The 21,281-nt window shown below is 40.8% G+C and overlaps 1 protein-coding gene across 3 annotated transcripts in view; it reads left to right on the top strand.

The window, feature by feature from the left end:
- The window catches only part of NAV2 (neuron navigator 2), a 387,234-nt gene that overhangs the window by 286,842 nt on the left and 79,111 nt on the right, over positions 1–21,281 (top strand). For all 3 annotated transcript variants that reach the window (XM_066187506.1, XM_066187504.1, XM_066187505.1), the window contains 3 exons: positions 2,766–2,874; positions 5,276–5,671; positions 17,460–17,582. In XM_066187506.1, coding sequence (XP_066043603.1) covers positions 2,766–2,874; positions 5,276–5,671; positions 17,460–17,582 — 628 coding nt within the window. The remainder of the gene's footprint in view (positions 1–2,765; positions 2,875–5,275; positions 5,672–17,459; positions 17,583–21,281) is intronic.

The following is a 21,281-nucleotide window of genomic DNA, read 5'->3' as shown; positions in this document are numbered from 1 at the left end:
GTTAGCAAAAAAACCTAAGCTTATCAGTATAACAAAGTGATTTTCAGCAGCCATATTCTGTTAGAATCTACTAGTTTCTGCTGATGTGATCTAAAATGTGTTTTTGAAGTCACAGTCTGATCTCCTCCATTTCAGCAATACCTATGACTTTAGTTACTGTGTGCTATTGCAGGATATCTCATCTGTAGAATATATCAGGTTTTTTCCATCTACTTAGTCCTGGTGTCCCCCAGCTGAATGTGGGATTTGAAACCAAATGCCTTCTTTGGAAAAGTGACTTGGCCAAAAGTCTCACAGTGAGATTAATTTCATACTGCATTGCATATTCTATCAGTGCTGCCTTTATACCTGTGTGCTGATGGCAAAGGTGAGAGGTAGAGTCACTGGTGAGGAAAAGGGCTGCCAGAATGCCTAAGTGAACCTACCTGTGTGTACAATTTATACATAGGTGGATTAAGTACTTAAAAGGCAGATGAAAGGCACAATGGATAAAATCTTTGAGAACGTTTTTGGGTTCATATTTAAATATGAGAGTCGCAAGTAAGAAACACAGTTTCCAACTGCTTAAACTTTTTCAGCATTACCTCTTAATCATCATATTGGCTGTGCTGGATGTTTTTCAGCCTGCAAACTGAGAAGTGTTTCTAGATCACAAAAAGTCTTCAGTCTTTGATGACAGATGTTATGTAAGTACAGGCTATTACTCAACTAGAATATGTAAATTTTGGGATCCAGAGGCGGAAAACAGCTGACAGCCTCAAACAAGGGAGATGCAAACCCCAGCTGTGCACAGCCAGACCAGACAGCAGCATCCATGAAGGGGCCTTGGGGGAAACAGAGCAAACTAAACAAAATAGTCCCTCAGCCCAAATGAATTATAATAAATAAGGCAGAGTCATCTTCTCTCCCTGCATAGCCGCTGTTGATGCTGTTGATTTAAAAGCATAGATAAAAGAGAGCATAGGTAGGGGAAAATGGAAGCAGAATTGTTTAAGGATGTTGCCTGCTCATGAGGAGCTGAGTGATTTCAGAATTAAGCTCCAGGGGCCAACAATCCAATATCTGTCTTTCGAGTATAGTTACGATTCAAGCAGTGGAATGTAATTTATGTGAAAATTTGGTGTCAATTTAGGCATAAGAGTGATCTCAGAAGAAATTGGTTTAGTTTGTCTTCTGTGTGTTTTCCTAAGAAGCTACCTACTATTTGCCTTCTCATCTATGAGAGAAATGATCTGTAAAAGACCACTGTGACCTTTGTTAAGCTAAAGGCCTATAAATATTTTATGTTTTTTTACTAGAAAAATTTGTAGATCCATGAGTATAAAAAATGTTTTCTGTCCCAGAGACCCACTGGCTAAAGTAATCAGTCTTGTTAGGTGGATGTTTCCAGTCCGGCCAGATGGTAATTGTTTGACCCTCTGGCTTAAGTGAATTGTAACTCAGGGAGATGATTTCCCAGAGAGCAGAGACTGATTAAAAGAAAAACGCTCACATGGGCACTTATCGCTTTGGTCAGTAGTTTGTAGCACTGCTGCTTTTTATAGGCAACAGTGTGAGTGGTTTTTTCTGTGCCACCAACCTGGCATCTTTTAGAAACGTGAAATTTAAGGCAGAGAGTGTAGAAAGTTCCAACAACAGCTTTTTTGTCTGGTTCTTCCCTCTTCTGATGTGGGTAATATGTAGATATCCTTCTAAATTAGCAATTTTGTAAGTGCCCAGCATCGTGGCAGCTCAGAAATGCATCACTTGTACAGGGAAGGCTGATATAAAATGTGAAATGTTTTACATTTACTGTAGTATTTTCTTTAGTCATGAGTTGTAAACCCTTTGGAATGAGATCATTTCCTTCTGTGCCCCACAGAAGCTTTGTGACAGTTTTTTGGAGGTTTTCTGTTCCAGCTTTCAGCTTACAAAGAATACACTGGCACTACTAGAAATTCACTTCTCTTCAGCCTCTTAGAGGATTTAACTCTATAAAGCTCAGCTGAGGTAGCAACCAAAGCATTTCTGAAATGACAGCTGAGAGCACGTAAATAAATCATGCTGAAGCACTAATTAAATTATTAATTTGATAAAATGAAATTATGCTGAGGCAGTAGGAAGACTTTTTTTGTGTGTACATAAACTCTACTTTTAAAGAGCAGGACATGAATGTGTTTTAGAACAAAGTATTTAAAGAACAGAATTTCTAAGTGCCATGAAAACTTAAGTCATCCCGCAACTTCACGTCATGTAGCACATTTTAGGAACAGTAACTGTGTTGTGATGTTGACAAGCAAAAAATAACCTTTTGTTATTTTACCTGAAACATCACTCAGCACGAAGCACCCACCCACTCAGCACGGTTTAGTTTAGGGAAAGCTGGTATTGTAGGACAAAGAAGATCCAGTGAAAACACAGCACTGGAGAAATTGCCTGTGTCAGGTTAATGTTAATTGTTTCAATATATGAGATGGAAAGGGTGGTATTGATAGAGTGTATATTCTAATGAGGTTGAAAGTTAACCAGAATTTAAACTGGGTCATATGGGAAATGACAGTACAGCAACATCTCAAAGGCAGCCTGTGCAATGAGGGTAAGCCTGCAGAGCTTATTTCAGTCAGCATGTGATGAGGGCAGGTGCCTGCCGAGGGGAACGGAATCTCAGTCGTAACCAGCTTAGAAAGTCAGAAAAAAGGGCATTTGAGTCAGGTTCAGGCACAGGTTGCAGCTCAGTTCTGTGCTGTCCCCTGCCTGGGCCTTACTCGTGGCTTGTTTTCCCGCAGGGGAGGATCCGGAGACGCGGCGGCTGCGAACTGTGAAGAACATCGCTGACCTTCGGCAGAACCTGGAGGAAACCATGTCCAGTCTGCGGGGAACCCAGGTCACCCACAGGTAAGGGCACCACTGTGGCTGTAAGAAAATGGAAAATGGAAACTACTCTGCTCTTACTTTATGTCTGGCTGGGTTCCATCCTTACAAAAAAGGTGAACACTGACAGTGGGAGGTGCTGATCTTGTAATTTTTGTCTTTAATGCACAGAGTTGGAATAATGTTGGCTGGTTATTGAGAGGGCATGATGAGGAATTGATGGGATGGGGTTTGTATTGACTCAAAGGTCAAGGATAATCACTTCTTGTTAAATGTGTGAGGTGGTGTTTGAATATAAGTTACACTTTAAAATGTTTCTTCTTTCTGTTGAGTAACTTCAGTGCATTACACCTCTCTCTCCCTATGTATAATATTTTGTTTAAATAAGAGGTGAACTGTGCTTGACCCACATTATCAAGTGCATAATTTAAATTCCTGACCAAACTTTGGACAAACAAATTTTTCTAATATTGTTAGTCATCCCCTGAATGTAACTGCTTTTTCTTTGTAAAGCAGCATTTGGAAACATTCAGCAATATTTAAGATATGCTGTAAATAAGCAAAGATTGCTATTACATTTAAACATTATGTGAGTTAGATCTTTTCAGTGTTGAACAGGAAGTTTGGGAGAATAAGCTGTTTGGCCCCTAGTGAGGCTGGGGTCCTACCTAATGCTTGGGGCCTTATGTACCCCAGCCCTAAATGAGTTTATTTGGGGAATGCTTTGCGTTTTGGCTTCGTATCTAAAACTGAAGCAGAGCTTGCAAAGATAAACTCCCAAAGCTATTTTTCTTTGCAAGTTTCAATTAATGTGATATCCCTTCATGGTTAAATTACTATAACCAGGGAATACAGAGGATTTTACTTATATGTAACATTGGGAATGGTACAATGATGTTTATTTTTACTAACATCTACAATAAATTTTAAAAAGTGGCACTTAGTTGAGCAAAGTGAGAAAGGAAAAGGGGGGTTCATGTGGGTAAGAAAAGTTGCAGCTATGGATTAGCTGCAAATAAATTAGCTGCAACTCAGATGTAAGTATTCAGGGTGTGGTCTTGCAATCTGTACACGTCACCTGAAAACTCATGGTGTAGTCCCATTTTTCAGGTTCCATATAAAAATATTACCAACATTTTTAAAGCTATAAAAAACTCGTGAATATATGACTAAATTATTGTTTTTTTCTAATCTGGGTTTGAACATCTTCAAAGCAATTCATTATTGGTTTGTTAATATGCAAAATACATTTTGAAAAAAAATATTTTTGCATATTTTGAAAAAAAATTTTTTTTCTCTTCTTCTTACTTCTTTTCATTTAAGTCTCTCCACAGTGTAGAAATAGCTTCCATCTTGGTGCTGGGCATGTCTCCAGAGTCAGAATTTTCATGAATGCAGACAGTAAAAGGGAATACATCAGAAAAATAGTACTTCAAGAGGTTTTCCTTTAGTCAGCGTGTTATCCTACTCCCTTGCTGTTATATGTGCTTGAAGATCAGAAAGTCACACTTTGATACTGTGGATAATCCATTTAAAAATTCCTGCTTAAGTCTTCTCACGTGTGTGTAGAGCACCTGGTGGCCTGGGCGCAAGAGTCCCTTTGAGAACATGGGGGAAGGACCTGAAAAGTGAGAAGAAAGGATCTCCCTGGGTGTTGCAGCAGTAAATTGATAGTGCTGTTATGTACAGTCAGTAACTTGCTGAGCGTTCAGGGCCTTGGAAGCACCTGAAATCTCACAGCATTCTATGTAAGAGCCACATTTGGTCCTATGCATCTGATACCTTGGAGTGGCTACCTAAAACAGAGGCTAGACAAGATTAAGAGAATAAAGTGGGTATTCATTAAAGGCCTTCAAACTGGTACCCCTTGGACAGTCAGAAGCCTTCCAGTGGCTACACTCAAGACAGATGATAGTCACAAGTTTTTCAGACAATTTTAAGTTTGGTCCATTTACATATCAGGGGTTAATTCTCCAATTACAGCTTTAGATAATTAAGTCATTTACACCAGTTTGCTCCCCCCCAATTCACTTTCGCTTATGCTTTTCAGGGCAGTAGGGTGTAGGCCTGAGGCCTGAGGTTGTTTCAGGCCCAGAGGGATTGTTTTGTCTGACCAAAATGTGAAGACAGTTAACTAACACCCCATGTGGAATTTAGAGTTACTGCGCTAATGCAGTACAGGATTTGAAACACGTGAAAGCTAAATACATGGACATGAGTAAACATTCTGTCTTTTTCCCACCACATTATGAAAATACAGCTTGTATTAGAGCCTTGTTAAATCATGATAGAACGTAGGTTCAGATGGAATTCTGTTTTGACAGCGGTTCATTAACGATAGCTTTCTGATTATGAATTTGGAGTAATTTTGCCTCCACCTGAGGCCAAAGCATATCCTAAGGCAATCCGCGTCTCTCCTTTCAAGCACGCTGGAGACTACATTCGACACCAACGTCACCACCGAGATCAGCGGCCGCAGCATCCTCAGCCTCACGGGGCGGCCCACGCCGCTGTCGTGGCGGCTGGGCCAGTCCAGCCCACGGCTGCAGGCGGGCGACGCGCCCTCGCTGGGCAATGGGTACCCCCCGCGGGCCAACGCCAGCCGCTTCGTCAGCGCCGAGCCTGGCGCTGGACGGTACCTGTACCCGGTGCCGCTCCGTCGGCAGCTGGCGGCCCGCGGCAGCACCGTCTGCCACGTGGACATCGCCGACAAGGCCGGCGACGACATGGACCTGGAGGGCATCGCCATGGACGCCACTGGGTACATGAGCGACGGTGACGTGCTGGGCAAGAACATCCGGGCCGACGACATCACCAGCGGGTGAGTTAAGGCCTCACTTTGCGCGGTTGTTCCGTTCTCCTCTCTCTCTCTCTCGCCGTGTGTTTCCGTGATTGTTTTGAGAAATAAAAGCCAGCGCTGAAGACCTTCTACTCATTTTGGTGCCGTAGGAAGGCTGACCTGAAACAGACTGGACAGAGCTAGAGAATGAAATAGATATTTATTGAAAGGCCTCCAGGATACACCTTGGGCAGGACAAGAGCCTGACCAGGGCTACACCCAAGGTGGACCCAAAATGGTCACAAAATGCCTGACCGGTCATGAGGTCTTACATTTTTATAAGTTTTGGTTCATTTGCATATTGGGTTTTAATTGCCCAATTACAGCTTCAGGTTGTGAGGTCTCATCCCTCTTGTTCCTCCCTCCAGCCCACCCTTGTTTGTGCTTTTGGGCCTGAAAGCTGTCCTTGGTCTTCAGCAGGAAAAGGATTTGTTTTGTCTCCCTGCTCTGTGAAGAGAGTTTAGCAGCACTTAATATGGGGCTCAGAACTGCAACCCTGGGCAGCATAAAAATCTGAAAACATGAAAGCTAAGACTTATGGCATGAATTTTAATAAGCCTTTTGGAGAGACAGCTAATTATCACAGAGGGATTCAAACAAAATCCAAGTTTTTAAGTGTACGTTAAGAAAATATCTCTAGATATGAAGATACTCTCTTAAACGTTTTCCTGAGTCAAGACTCATTTGTGGTTGCAACGTTCATTCGTGCCCACGAGATGGAGGGAGTGAGGCGCGTTTTGTACTTAGCTGAACTCTTGCGTTACCTGAACTTTGAGGGGCTAGTTCACTGGAAGGAAATGAGTTTGCATGCCTGTGTTAGGTAAAACAGTGGCACGTGCTAAAAAACGTTTAAAGAGCAAGTCAGCGTGAAGAAATATGAAGCGACAGACAATTATTAACAAGTTTTACATCAGCATTTTATCTCTATCTTGAGTGGAAGAAGTTCTTTGCTCCAAAGTCAGTATTCAATCTGTCTACTTTCAGTTCCTACTATAAAAGTAATTTTTTCTTAGCTCAAGTACATTAGCATTGTATTGATGTTAAAAATGGTCTTTAAAAATCTTTAAGTAGTTTGGTGGTGGGGTTTTTTGTTTGGGTTTTTTTTTTTTTGGTTTTGGTTTGGGGTTTTTTTGGTTTTGTTTTTGTTCGTTTGTTGGTTTGTTTTGGGGTTGTTTTTTTTTGCAGCAGTCCTGTCTGGTCATCTTGCATCCTTTGCTTTTTTGTAATTTTTGTTATTAGTGACATTTCTAGTGGCATTGGCTTTTTTGAAAGATATAATGTATTTTGCTGGAATCCAGCTGCTGCTTTTGTCATTAACTTAACCAATACAGTTACACCATCTGGAAGCCTCCATTAATTCTGTCCGTTATGAATATTTGGATATTTTAACACTTTCTGAAAAGTCAGACACCTTCTTTTTAATGCTTCATTGGGGAATCATATAATGAAGTAGCTGATGCAAAAATCAGTGTAAAATTCTGTTTCAGATAAAACACCAGTAGCTGTTGCTGCATTAATAATGCCTCAAATCACTAAAGCACCTTGTGTTTTCCTCATATAAACCAACTTACACCTGGATTTTGTAATGTTTATTGTAGTAACAGTTACTGCTTTTCCTCTGGACTATGAACTCTATTTAAATTTGTGGCTGTAGTTTTGGTCTGGAAGTGAGGAAAGTAAATACTAAGAAGCACTGTGGTTTCCATAAAACACTTGAGTGGTAGTTGAGAATTACCCCTGGCAGGACTGTGTCAGCTCAGCCTTCTGCTGCTCACAGAGGAGCCCCAGTCTTTGCAGAGCTTTACTTAGTGTATAAAATTCAGATTCCATGTTGAGGAAAAGGAAAGAATAGAAAATCTGTCAAATTTATGAATTATATAGCCAGAGAAATCTGTATCTTTGCTCATCTCTGTGTATCGTTTCCTTTTCTGTGTCTGGTCATCCTGCAGGGTAAAAACTGGGAGTCTCCATAGTATGAAAGTACAAGAGTGGTGTTTAGATTCTGCGTAAGAGAATGAATGGTTTTGCCAGTTGGTACCTCTGTCACCAAAGCAGTGAGTTATATACCAACAATGATTAACATAGCAGAAGAGTCGCATACTTCACCCCACCTCACTCCTGGCCTTGGGCGTTGGGACATCTTTAACTGAGTGTCTGACTCTTTTTTCTCCAGTAGTTTTTAAAGGAGTGAGATACTTTTCACTTTTTACTCATGTAGTAGCCACATACTGATAAATGAGATCTCAAGATTCTTAGGGAAAGAAGTGCATACAAATATATTTTTCTTTTTACACATCTTTTGCCTTTAGCTACAGAAGTCAGTTTTGCTAAATAGTGTGAGTGGGTTTATCAACGAGTATAGCACTGTTGGAGTCATTGGCTAAGTTCCAAAGACAGAATTGGTATTGTAGGTCAGTCCATTGTTGGAAAGATGCAGCTCTGTTTCCAGGGTTTGGACAGGGTTTGGAGAGGGGCAGTTTGGGGGTCCTCTCCTTGCTGCACTTGTGGGCATTTCGAAGGACCATTGCTGAAGGCAGCCCCACAAGCCTGGGGTTGCATTCTGTGGAGGGGTAATCACGTGAGTGGATTCTTTCAGAAGGGAATATTGCAGTGTTAAATTGCAGTAACAGTGTTCCTGTATTAATGGAGAAGGATAAAAAAATAAGGTTGTTACCTTTGGTGACCCCTAATGACACTGGGTTGCCATCTCCAGTGTGAACAGGTTGTTTGGTAGCCTGTTCTGCAAGCTGTGTTCCCCAATGTCTGTTTAATTCGAACAGTAAGAAAAACTAGGATGGCAATGTGTTTTTGTGGGAGACGAATAATAAACTGCTTAGAAGTCAGAGAGTTTGCTTGTGAAGAAAGCATGTGTATGGGTTGCTGGAGAACAAATCACCAAGATCAGTGTTAGGGCAAGCGGGCTCAACATTTCCAGAAGCCGAGCTACACTATGTGCAGAGCAGCACAAGAGGGTATTTAGAGCATGAATAGCTCTTTATTAGCTGGTTTGTGTTTCACTTTGTCATTTTTCAGAATTGCTACAATTGTGAAGCCTGAAAACCCTGGAACTGTGTTTTCATTGGCAAACCGATAGGGAAGGAAGCCAAAATATTTGTTACAGCCAAAATAAATCCAATAGCCAAGAAAAACTAGTTTAGCCCTGTGATCCTGGTGCTTTCTCTGAAATGTACTGGGTCATGGGAAGTTTCGTTTGGTCTCACTTAATGAGTCTGCTCAAGCAGAGCTCTGGCAGACAACCGGGGTTGCTTTCTTAGGGCTAAGGAAGAGCATCTTTGCCAAAGGGACAGAGAACAGCTCTTAAAGTAAGCAAGTCTCCAGGGGGTGGATCTAAGGTAAGAAGTTGCCTTTTTGCAGGGTCTAAAACAAACTCAGTGATGAAGCAACAGGAATAGGACTGGTGTGAGCTGGGGAGTGAGCCCCCAGCCCACTCCTTTTGGTGGCTGGCTGAGCTGGAGGCTCAGAGCCTCATTGGAAGGTGGCACCTCAGAGCCCAGAATTGTCTCATCTCTCCACCCCCAAGATTGTCCCAGGTGGGGATGTGAATTCTCATGGATTTTTTGCATTTGTTCATAAGGTTTTTGTCCACTTCAGTCTCCCTCTGGCTACTGACATTCACATTCCTTCCTTTTCTTCATCTCCTTAGCCTTAGTTTTCTCTAATGAGATGTAGAGTTAATTTCCTTTTTATCTCGTATTGGAATGCAGCAACAGGGCTGTTGGTCCAAAAAAAGAGCCTTTTATAATTATTTTCATTTAATTAATCCTCTGTCCCTGTTTTCATTACCTTAAGTGTGCAGCTTTCTATGCAGAATTAACAGCGTGGATATAGTGATTAGTGCTGGTCACAAGTTTTCTCAGAAAATGGCTTTGGGTCTGCAAACATACCTTTGTCAAAATAACTTTTTGCAAAAGCATGGCTGTTCCAGCTGTGTTCCAACAATGGTTGGGGCACTGTGCTAAAATTCTCCTTGCAGCTACCTCCTGTGGGTGCAGTAGTTGTTGTTCGGGGGATACGTTTTACCATTTTATTAATCTCCCATATTTGATTATTTGGTGGTGATATATATTCCTGTTCCACATCTCTGTTTCCACAATCTCTTCATGTGTTTGCATGCACAGTCCTCACGGGGTTATGATTGCTTCTTGTTTATTCAAACCTTTGTGCTCCCTGGGGATTGTTCTACAAGCACTGGAAGAGTTGACTTTGGAACGTGCATGAAGGATGCTGAAAGGGAGAACAGGCCACTTAGGACTGAGGAATCAGACTTTACCCCTGCTTCTGCTCAGGTCTCAAACTCACCCAGAAGCACTGTGCCCTTCATGGGCTAAAACCATCATTGAAATAAGAATTCTGAAGTAGGCTTACATTTAGGAGTTACATCTGTTGGGAGGCAAAAAAGAGCTGAAATTGAGGACTGATTCCACTGAATCAGCTGAAGTGTAGTTGGTAGTTGTAGGATCCTTGCAGCTGTTTCTTGGTTTTGTGCTATTTAGCAGTCAGACAGTGATGCATTTTTTTCAGATGTCAGGGTCACAGGTGGTATAACAGACCTCCCCTAGGGCTGGGGTTTGACAGGAGAAGGACTCTGCAGTCTGCTGCTAATGAGAATTTGTTATTGGTAACAGTAAGTGAGAGAAACCCTTTCCTTCTAAGCTGTCTGCAGCAGGAGTTGCTGCTCCAGGTAACTTGTGGCTTGCTGGAAATCAGGAGTGCCTGAGCTAATCCTGAGCTAAGTGAGAACGTGGGTGCCCTGTGCATTGATTCAATGCCCTGTCTGTAGGCTTTTCTGACCTATTTCTTTCCATAGTTATTACCACTGTATTTTTTCTGTACACTTTGGGTTACAGTGTATTTATTAGTCATTTACTGGACACTGCTCTTTAAATGATATATTTTTAGTGGTAAGGTTTCAGCTAAATACAGTGGATGGGTGAAACTGCATTCCTTTTATGGCTCTAGCACTTCAACATGACAGACTCATTAGGAGATTTATTTTATTTTTCTTCTGTGTTTGAGCAGAGTGTTTATTTGAACTGCCTTTCATCTTGCTAGGGCTGACTATTTCTACACTGTGATCTTTTCAAGATTGCAAAATAGTATCTATATATGGTAAATGGATAATTAACGCAAATAATGAAGGGGTCAGGCAAGCAAACTCAAAAGTTTGACTTTCATGAAAAGGGATAAGGAAACATTAACTTCTGACTTTATAGCAAACAAGGTTGCAATTGAGTTTGGATTTAAAGTCAGCGATGACTTGGTGCTATAAAAATGAAAAGAAAAAATTCTGGCAGTGTTTAAATAAAGATAGTATTCTTATTCCAAGAACTGTACTTGCAGTTCTTTGCAGGAGAGTAGGATATGGCACAAGCATATTCAATATTATTAATTTTGTGTATTGTTTTAAGTATTCTTAAATATTCCACTCACTTCAGGAGTAGTTCTGGTGTCAGCTTCATCAGTAAGACAGTGTTTATCATTTATCTCAAGTGATATTTCAGATCACACGCTCTCATAGAACCTTTCTGCAGTGTGATTCAGCATAGGAAGACAGTGTAGGCCTATGAGTTAAAACCTCAGCTTTTTTTTTCAGTGTAGTGGTAAAATACCCACGTTAGGTCATATGTAGTGTAAATCAATACAATGAATGCAATAGTTGTGGTGTTTCATAATTTTGCTTACTTCTACACGTTGTTATTACTTCTATTGTTAACAATTACCAAAATACCATTTAATAGAAGTTATCCAGTTTTGGGCTTCTTTCTGTAATAAACACCTCAGCAGTGTTTGAACTGCCCCATCAGTACCAACAGGCTGTTGTCATTTGGGTGAAGGGACAACTTCCAAAGGACAAAATAGGGTCCCAGTCTGGGGCTAGCCAGTAGAGGGAGATACAGTCATTCACACTGTGTCGATGTGGATCATCTGCAGGAAAAGAGAGAGCACGAGGGAATAATCCAAAGTCACTGTGGAGTTACTCTTGCTCTGCTGCTGAGAACCACTGGAGAAGCTGCTCCCCCTCCTTAATCCTGTTTGGGCACAGGTCATTCCTCTCCTGAACAGATCTGGAGAGGGTGATGAAAAATGGATCACTTCTATAGCTTAGTTCTATGATTTTCACTGAAATGGACTCTGAGAAAGAATTTAGGCATTGAAATCAATGTGGGTGTTGGAAAGAGGATCATACACTGGAGAGTCTCCTCTGGAACAGGAATGGCTGCAGCCATATGAGAGACTCTTTCAGTCTGATATTCTTTTAAGTATTGACGGCTTCTCTTTGACTATGTTTGTCTAAGACTGCTCATTCCACAGGAAACTGGTTTCTTCAAAAGCTCTGTCAGAAGCTGTTCTGGATGTGGGGATGTGTAGGAGCAGCAGCCACCCAACTCACTCCCTTACAGACTGCACTGTCCTTGGAATTCCTTGCCTGCAGACTGCTTGAAGCTGAGAAGACACAGAAAAAAGAAATAGCCTTGAACAGCAGTGCCCAAAAATTGTTATATGATGGCTGCTGCAGGGCTTACATGCCAGGCAGCTTTAATATATCTCCTGGCAGAAGAGTATTGATTTCACAGAAGCCACTTATTGCTGCAGATTTCTCTATTTTTTTTTCATGGAAAAAGGTCTGAGCATTAAGTAGGTAATGGGATGAACTTGTTTTGCTTCTAGACTGATTTGAACAAGGTGAATAAGCAGCACCATTCATGCTATTAGTCATTTACACGTGAGAGGTTTCTCTAAATAAACGATGAAATTAACATATACTTACTAAGTTTTGCATAATCTCATTTTTCCTGTCTTACCTGTTAGTTGAACAGGTATCTCCTCCTTTCCAGCAGTGATTAGGGTTTTTGAGTCTGCAAGTAATTTGTTCAGGTCTTACTCCATGTTTGGGCTAAGCGTCTGCAAAACAATTCATAGTTCATTCATTAGTTTGTTAATCATAAATAGTTACTGATTATTAGTAAAAGTCTATTAATTTATAAATTATAGACTACCTTAAATATAAATTAAATTTTATTAACTGAGTAATAGGTTTGCCTTTCTGTGAACCTGAACTGTAATATTTGGTCTAATAATAGGGATTTGGGTATTGTATTAGGAATCCCAACCTGCAAGCTCAGGACCTAATCCTGTTCTTGAATGTTCTTGTTGAAGTTCACAGGGATCAATAATGGAATTTACAACCACAGGCTTGTGGACAAGGTCTGTGTCCAACCCTCTGACTAGAGAGATCAAGCATTTATCAAGTACTGATTCAGGCAAGAATAATGATTGGAAAGACCTTGGGGGATATAAACATGGGAAAAGCCCATATGGTCTAGTGCCAGTGTTATGATGAAAAATGCAGATCAAATTGATACTAAACTGAGAAATTTGCAGTTGTCATCATCCAGCTGTTGGAGTAGCATTTCTTTTTTAAGTCAGATTTAGGACATATTCGTAGCTGCACTAACAGGAGGGTTTTGATCCCATTCACTGCATTTCAGAAAGAGCACTGGGGAATTCTCTGCTGGGGTTTTTTAGCGACTGGCAAAGTTGGAGTTGTTCTTTGATACTCAAAGCTCATTAAGCCTCTTGATCTAGTTTAACTGACTGTAATGACGAGACAGATGAAGCCTGGTGAAAATAGAGATTTAAAGGAAAGCATTAAGGATAACAGTGTTACTGCTACATCAATAAGAGAGTGTTTCCTCATGTCAAAGCAGATGCTGATATGTGAAATAATTCCCTCAAGCTTTTTTTTTCTTAAAGTTTCAAGCTCTTGGGTTGCTGGGCAAGTCCTCTGCCCAGGAGACACCTGGGCAAGCTAGTTTCCACACCAGCCTGTTATCCAAAGCACCAAGAGGAAGGCAGGAGCACCTGAGCTGCTGGAGTCAGGTCCCATTGCAGGCACGTTGCTGTTCTCCTGCTTGTGGGATTTGGGTTATGGAGCCACGGGATCCTGAGCAGGTCAGGGTAGGCTTGCCCAGTCTGTTGTGTGTTGCTGATCTACCTGCTGCTCCTTCTCTTCATAATCCTTAAGTAAAGAATGCTTTTCCCTTGGCTATCTATTTTGAAACTTGGAAAATTCATATTCATGCATTAAGGAGTGAAATGAATATATATGAAGTGGTAGAGTTGTCAGACCATAAAAGTAAGTGTGCTGGCTGTATCTGTCAGTAAGTAGGGAGGGCAGACAGAAGTCAAGTGATTCAGACCACTGGATTTTGCTGATCCCTGGCATGACCCGTTCCTGTTTCCTCGGTGTGCCTTTCAGGAACGGGGAATAAATCACTTCAGCATCAGAAATACCCTAAAAATATTACACTTGGAAGGGCTTGTTATGGCACTCAAAATTTCAGAGGCACAGAAAGAGGGTGTATTTGGCCAAAGAAAAGAGAAGCTTAAAGGTCCAGGTTGTCCAAAGCAAATTACTTTATGGCTGTAATGCAGGGCAGGGAGCCACTTTCTAATAGAAAAAAAGTGTCACCTAGAAAGTGGACTAGAAGTCCTAATTGGGTGTTAGAAATGCATAATACTGCTCTTGTTTAACCTGAGTCCTTTCATATTGACAGAAATTTGTTTTGTTTTGTTTTGTTTTCCTTGCTGATGTAGAGCAAAGCTATAGCGATGAGTATTTGTACATTAATTCCTGGAAAGATCAGGAACTCCTTTTAACCAACCTCATCACTGTTTCACTGTCCATTCATTAAATATTATTATATTCAGCTTCATTAAAGGCAGTCATTCCCCTCTGGCTGTTGATACCATTCATAAAACATCTGTGAAATTAAATTTTTTGTACAATTTACCTATCTCTATAGAAGTCAGAGTCTGGATACTGTGCTTTTCCTCAGGTCATATATTTAAACTTTTTCTTATTTGGAGGCAGGTAAAAGAATACTTCTAAGTCCTGTTTGTTTTGCACTGAATGTGCTTGCAGAATTCTTAGCAGTCATGAAGCTAGCAAGGCTTTTAGTGCAAATTTGTCATGATTTTTAATATGAAAAGTCAGATAAATTACACTTAGGCCTAGTACAGTTGTTTGGATTACAATGTGTCATTGTAGAGGTGAGGCAAATATTCTTGGGTTCCACATTGTGTGGATGTGATACGACAATAAATTCCAATAACTTTGAATACTGTTACAGTTATATACAGGATATTTCCTTCGTCTTGTTTCCCCGAGTAAAACATTGGAAGATTTTCTTTAGAAAAATGTGCCTTCATTATATTCTCCTTTCCCATAAAGCAAAAATCTGCAGCAATAATAATGTATTCATAAGGACAAGGTAGTTTCTTAAAGCCAAGACAGTTGAAGTTTGAAGGGATGGAGACAGGAGGGAGAAGAAAGCAACGGCTAGAGGTTTGTGGCACCAGTAGCTTTGAATCTTCTCTGTACCATCCAATGGATAGTAGGGAGGATTTTTTTCATTCATTTTAAAGAGCATTTATTTTAAATGTGTTTTCATCCACAGACTTCAGAAGCTAGTGCCTTTCCTTCCTCCTTCACCTTGCTGTTCATGCAGGACTTCAGACATCATCGGTTTTCGCATCTTCTCTGAATTAAACATTCCTGGATAGAGGATATTGTGTGAAATAAAAATAAGATATAAGGCTTTCAAACTGTGATGACACCAACATGTTTCAAAATACAAAAGTCTATCCTGTTGTTCTGGCATGTAAGAAACTTGTCTTATTGGTGTGGGAGGTAAAAGTCGTAGTTTATGGCTGGGCTTTTTCACATGGACTTGTTTAGAAAAGTTTCATGAGCTAGTTGTCAGAGGTGCCAAAGCCATCCAGCTTCCATTGGCTCATGTAAGGTTTATCAGTGCTTGTAACCAATTTTCAATTTGAGCTATTGCAGTGTTATTCTTATCTCTTAGCTTGCTGGGCTTCTGTGCAGAAGACTAAATACGCTGATGCTGGTGAAAAGGCATTGATTTCAGCATGGCTGACTCTTAAGAGTACTATATTTATTTCCATATATTCTGAGGGATAGGTATGAAAAACTATGTATTTCAGCTGTAACAGATCTTTTTTCATCAAAGGACCAATATGCCAGGAATCTGACAGCAAAGCCAGAAGCTGCATTTTCCAGCACACGTGCAGAGAGTATTCATACAGAAACTTGTTTCGTGTGCAGACAAGTAGCTGCAGTAAACCAATTAGTGTATTTACATTAGATGTTTTTGCAAAATACTCTTTGCATGTTTGTATAACACTATGGTCTGAACCTCCATTTTTCTCTTCTTCCCCTTTATTTTAGTAGTTTAAGGTAAAACCTTATTCTTCCATGATAAAATATTTATAAACTGTCAAACACAAGTTAGAATGCCAAACCTAAGGCGAATTTTACTCGCCACAGTGCAACTGCTCCTCGTGCTTTTTACAGTCTTTGTTTGTGAGTTGGGAGAATCCCCACAGATTTGCTGTATGGGGAATACTCCTGTGTCCTACTTGACAGACTTGGCAACCTCTTTGTTAGACTCCCCAGAGACTCCTGGGTGGCTGCTGGGATGGCCCTGTACAGATTTATAACCTGAACCGCAGTGATAATCGGCAGATTGGGCAGGGCTTCCCAAATGCTCACCATCCCGTTTTTATAAATCTAGTAAGCAAATTTGGGTTGGGTAAAGCACATGTACACAGTGAGATCTCACCAGCAGAGACACTGCTGCCTCCAGCTCAGAGCATTGGAGCATCCCTCCTTTCCTGCTCTGGGTGAGGGTGTCTCACTATCAGGGAGAAAGCTGTGTGCTTTCTTAACCTAGAGGAAAGTGTTCTGAGTATCTGGATATTATTCTGTGGTCTGCTGTCAATTTGCTAAGAGTGGCTGAAGGATTGAGGAGATACAGTCCTGTCAGCTCCTATCTTGGCAGGGTATGGTGCTTGTCCAGCAGTGTGCTGGGAACAGCAACCGTAGTGCTGGGGTTGTTGAGTGGAAATCTTCATGGTGTGTTTAGTCAACTCTCAGTGCTGTTCACATAGACCTACACCAACTGATGAACTGATGGTAGTAACACAGGGCTCACTCCATGCCATTGCCAGCCAAGTATCATCTCTGTTCAATTTAAGATTAATTTTTCATTTGTCTAAGTCAGAAAGTAAGAAATGTGCTTAGAAATTTATGAAGTGTCATATGTACACCTGGCAGTTCTTAATGCCCAAGAACACTAATAGTAAATAGTAATTTTTAAATGCAGGTGTCTCTAGGTCACAGTTGCAGCCAGAGCAGAATGTAGGAATCAAAAGAAGGTTGCAAAAAACTTTTCATTCATGATGATTTCTGTAAGTTGTGGAATACTTTAAGTTTATTGCTCATTGACAAAACCTAGGGATTAAGTCAATGTGATTTTTTGCAGTTAACTTGTAGAAGATTTGAAATTTTGATTGTTTTTTAGCCCATGCAGAAAAATTCAGGGCGGTATAAACCATGTCTTTTTGAGGGGACGAAGGAATCATTAATTACAGCATTCACAAATATTAAATTATTTCCATGTAGGTATCCTTTATGAAAGTTAAGTTTTCTTTAAGTATCCTTTATCACCTTTATGTTGAAAATTGAGTCTTGGTGATGCAGGAGCATGCAAGGTGTAATGGATAATGACGAGAGGCAGAGGGTACCTCCGATCTAACCAAGAATGATGTTTTCCTTGCTTCTAATTTCATGTAACATCCTCCAAAACAGGGAAACTGCAACCCTAGGTGCTGTGATAACATGTGAATCTTTACTGCCCCACTGAACATGGTGTTTTGTTGCCAGGTACCTGACGGACGGCGGGCTGGGGCTGTACACGCGACGGCTGAACCGGCTGCCCGACGGCATGGCCACGGTGCGGGAGACGCTGCAGCGCAGCACGGCCCTGGGGCTCGGCGACGCCGACAGGTAGGGAGCTAAACATATACACCCTTGGTGATCTGTTCTGGACCGGTGGCGGTGGTGAGAAAGGCACCTTGTTAGCCAGAGGCGCAGTCCTGCCTTCAGTGATCAGCTCTTTTGTGAGGGCTGCCTAAGCAGCAAAGCCACGACTGCCGCTTTGGGTGATGCAGGAGATAAAGAGGCGAGATGGGGCCTTCTAGTCCTCAGGAAACCTTCTTTATTCCTCAAAGTCCAGGGGGAGAAGAACTGGAGGGCTCAGGGGAGCAGGGATTATATAGGGAAGTCAGGGGGTGGGGTTACAGAACATGGCCAACAGGGATTAGGATTGAGAACAGGACCAGTCGGGGAGAGGATCAAAAAAGAACCAATCAACTGGGGTAAAAACCAGGAACTGGGGAAACAACCATTAGGGGGTAACAAATTTACATGTTGCTGCAAAGCTCCATTGGGGTACAACACTTTGGTCACCCCAACGGAGAAGGCAGTCTCCTAGGGAGACTTCCCCAGTGGAGCTATCCCAACCACAACAGCCTAAAGGCTGCAAATTCTCTGTGGGAGAGTAACACCATCTGTGGATGGCTCAGGGGCCACCACAGCAATCCAGGCACTCAATGCATGGTTATGAATTTCTCTGGAGTATTTTAGGTTCTGTGCTCACGGAGGTGTTGGGAGGAGTGGCAGTTTCCCGAGTGCTCTGCTGGAATCTCCCCTACACTTTTGTGGATGGGAGGCAACACAAGAAGTGTTAAACTCGCTTGGAATTCTGGAAACTGAGGATTTCAGGCTTTCTGTGCTAACACGCACTGAACCCTCAAGCAAGCACTACATTTGACCTGAGGCCGTAGAACAGGCTTCCGAAATTGAGTGATAGCACTGGGGTTGTGAGTGTGTGGTTTGAATAGTATTGTATGATCTCACAGGGTGAAAAACTTAGAGTTTAAGGCTTCAGTATATAGTAATATATATCGGGCAATATGGAGGATTTAGGGCATTGTCTAGGTCCTTCTTCTTCACCTTCTTCTTCTTGGTTCCAGGTGTTTTTTTCTAATTGGGTGGAAAATGTCCACCTTGCGGACCTTGGGTGGTCAGTTATTGGGTTGAAGGTATAAATAACATAGGTGTCATCTCGTTATTGGATAATTAGCACTTAAAAGACCTTGAAAGAGTCATAGGCACCTCCATTTTCTACCTTGTTTGTTACAGCTCACAACTCATGAGACTGTACTATAGATAAGAATTAATAAACACTGGGTCTAAACATGAAAACTGCAACTCCCGTGTATTAATCCCAGCTCTAACACGAAGAAAAGAAGATAAAAATCTCACAAAACTCCTGTTTTAGGAGTGTTTGAAGTAGAAAGGACTGAATTTTCTCCTCATGTCCATTGATTCTCCTCCAATTCCAGTGATTCAATATGAACAGTCAAGGCCAAATGTCAAGAATTAGGGGACTGGAAATCCTTAATTTACAGGAGTGCAATCACAAAGGACTGTGACTGCACTCACAAAGGACTACTATTAATGTTGATATAAATGTGTTAAATAGTGTTGCTTTTAGTGAGGTCAGCACATAACTGCTTTTTCCCTTCCAAAGGCTGCTCAGTGTTACTGCTGATGCAGTAAGTGTCCAGAATCCTTTTTCTTCCATGATGGGCCTCTAACTATAAAACATGAATTTTGAGGTACACAATCAAACCAATTTTTGAACTAAATTTTTTTTCTCTTTTTGCCATCTAGAAGTCATTCCCAGGACATAATGCACTTGACTGAGCTTGATATTATTGATACTTTCTTCATAGTGATGCATATATTACTTGTGATGGATAATCTAGCCTTGTTTTCTAAGCAAGCTAAATCTGAATCTGCCAAGATTTAGAACTGAATCTTCTTTGGCATCCTCGTGATATTAGTAAAGAGCAGGATGTCAAATCTAAACAAAAGAACTAAAACCTCTCAGAGAATTCCAGCTCAGTTTGAATTACAGGTCAACATATGCTTGCCAGTTGTAAAATATGCCTGGATTTTTCCAGGAGCTCATATCTCTTTCTGAAATATGCAGCTTGAAACCCAAGCAGCACTTGCTGCTGCTCCTGTGGGTGAGGGTGTTCCCACCTTGTGATGCAGCTGGAGACGAATCAAGTGTCATCCTCCTCTGCTGCTGTGACTTTGCAACAGTAGCAAAAGCATCTGTTAAAAATTCAGCATTTGTCTAAGATAAAGTATATTGTTGTTTAAGTAACAGCTTTCTGGAGAGCTAGTAATGAATTCCTGTCACTGGTTTTGTCCGCCATCCAATATTTTCTGTGTTTGCAACACTTTTTTTTTGCTGAGCTCCTTTCCTGACAACACCACACATCAGGCACCAATTAGGAACATTTGCCAAGAGGGATTATTTGTGTGTTTCAGTGTATTCCACGTAGAATGGGGCTGTGACCCACTGAAATGCAATCCCTTGGTTGTCATTTGTTTCAGCTTTGAAAATCATCCTTTCAGTTCACTTGGAGGGAGACAGACTTTACACACAATAAAGACTCTGCATGGCAGAAAAATTACCCTTGGTCCCAGAGCTGGTGATATTATGATGTGTTGCTTTGATTTAGTCTTTTCTATTTAGAATATAATACTTTGTGCAGGAGATGAGGGGTTTCTGACAGTAGAGCAGCGATTTAAAAATAGCTCCACTTTGCTTGCTGGTGAGCATGATATGCAGTTTAAACAAAATTTAATCTTAGTTCGAGGAGTTCTCTGCGGTGAAAATGGGCATAAGGAAAAGGAGTTAAATAAAACCGTGCAGTAATTAATTGCTTTCTTCATTCTGTGAGGCACTGAGCAGGGGTGCTGGGTTGCTTTATTGGTACATGCAGAAAACATATGAAGATTCTATTTAACTTGTTCAAAGCAGATGTTAATTGAATGCATGGGAAAACAAGCGTGAAGGGCTGTGAACCTGTCAGGATGAGGTTAATCATTAAAAAGTTATCAGAGGAATTTTTGCAATATGGTAGCTTGTTTAGTTTCTTATGCTATTAGTTGTAGAAGTTTAGTTGTGAGGCTTTTACTCATTGGTTCTGGTAAGGTAAAGCACAGACCTTACAAGGTACATTTTCCCCTGCAGCAGGGAGATCCAAACAAGGGCATTGAATTTAAAGCTTGATTCCAAGGTTAATGGAATCATTGCACAACTCAGCTGAGCTTACTTTTTGACTTTAAGATAATTTCAGTTTGCCTAAAACAAAGGCATTTTAAATTAAGAAAAGGCATTTAAATACCTTTTTTTCTTTAGTTTGTGATTGTTTTTCTTAATTTAGTTTGTGATTATTTTTTTCAAGGTTAGAAGTAAATATCCTATTGTTTTGTCTTTTCTATATATATGGACTTGGTGTGTGCCATCTGATTATTTAAGTTGATTTCACATTGTCAGACAGCTGCTCTATCTGAGACCCAATCTGGCCCTTGCCTTCATATATATAACTTGCATTTGTAATATGTGTAGGAAAGTTAGATCTGAATGAATCTTTCTGTAGTTGCTTACCTGTGTAAGCTGTTATTTAGAGGAGATAATTCAGACCTGTGCTGATTTATCACATCTTGTGACTGGGACAGGAGATTGTGAATGTGAGCTTGTCAAGAGTGACTTCAATGCTATTAGGAAAGTATCTATATGACCTTTAAAAAATCATCAGTGATGAAGTGCTTAAAAAACTA

The sequence above is a fragment of the Chamaea fasciata genome, unplaced genomic scaffold (assembly GCF_029207755.1).
Source record: "Chamaea fasciata isolate MVZ Bird 193981 ecotype frontalis unplaced genomic scaffold, bChaFas1.0.hap1 SCAF_7, whole genome shotgun sequence".
Taxonomy (NCBI): Eukaryota; Metazoa; Chordata; class Aves; order Passeriformes; family Sylviidae; genus Chamaea; species Chamaea fasciata.
Note: the sequence above shows the minus strand (reverse complement) of the source record. Positions and strands in the feature narration are given on the sequence as shown.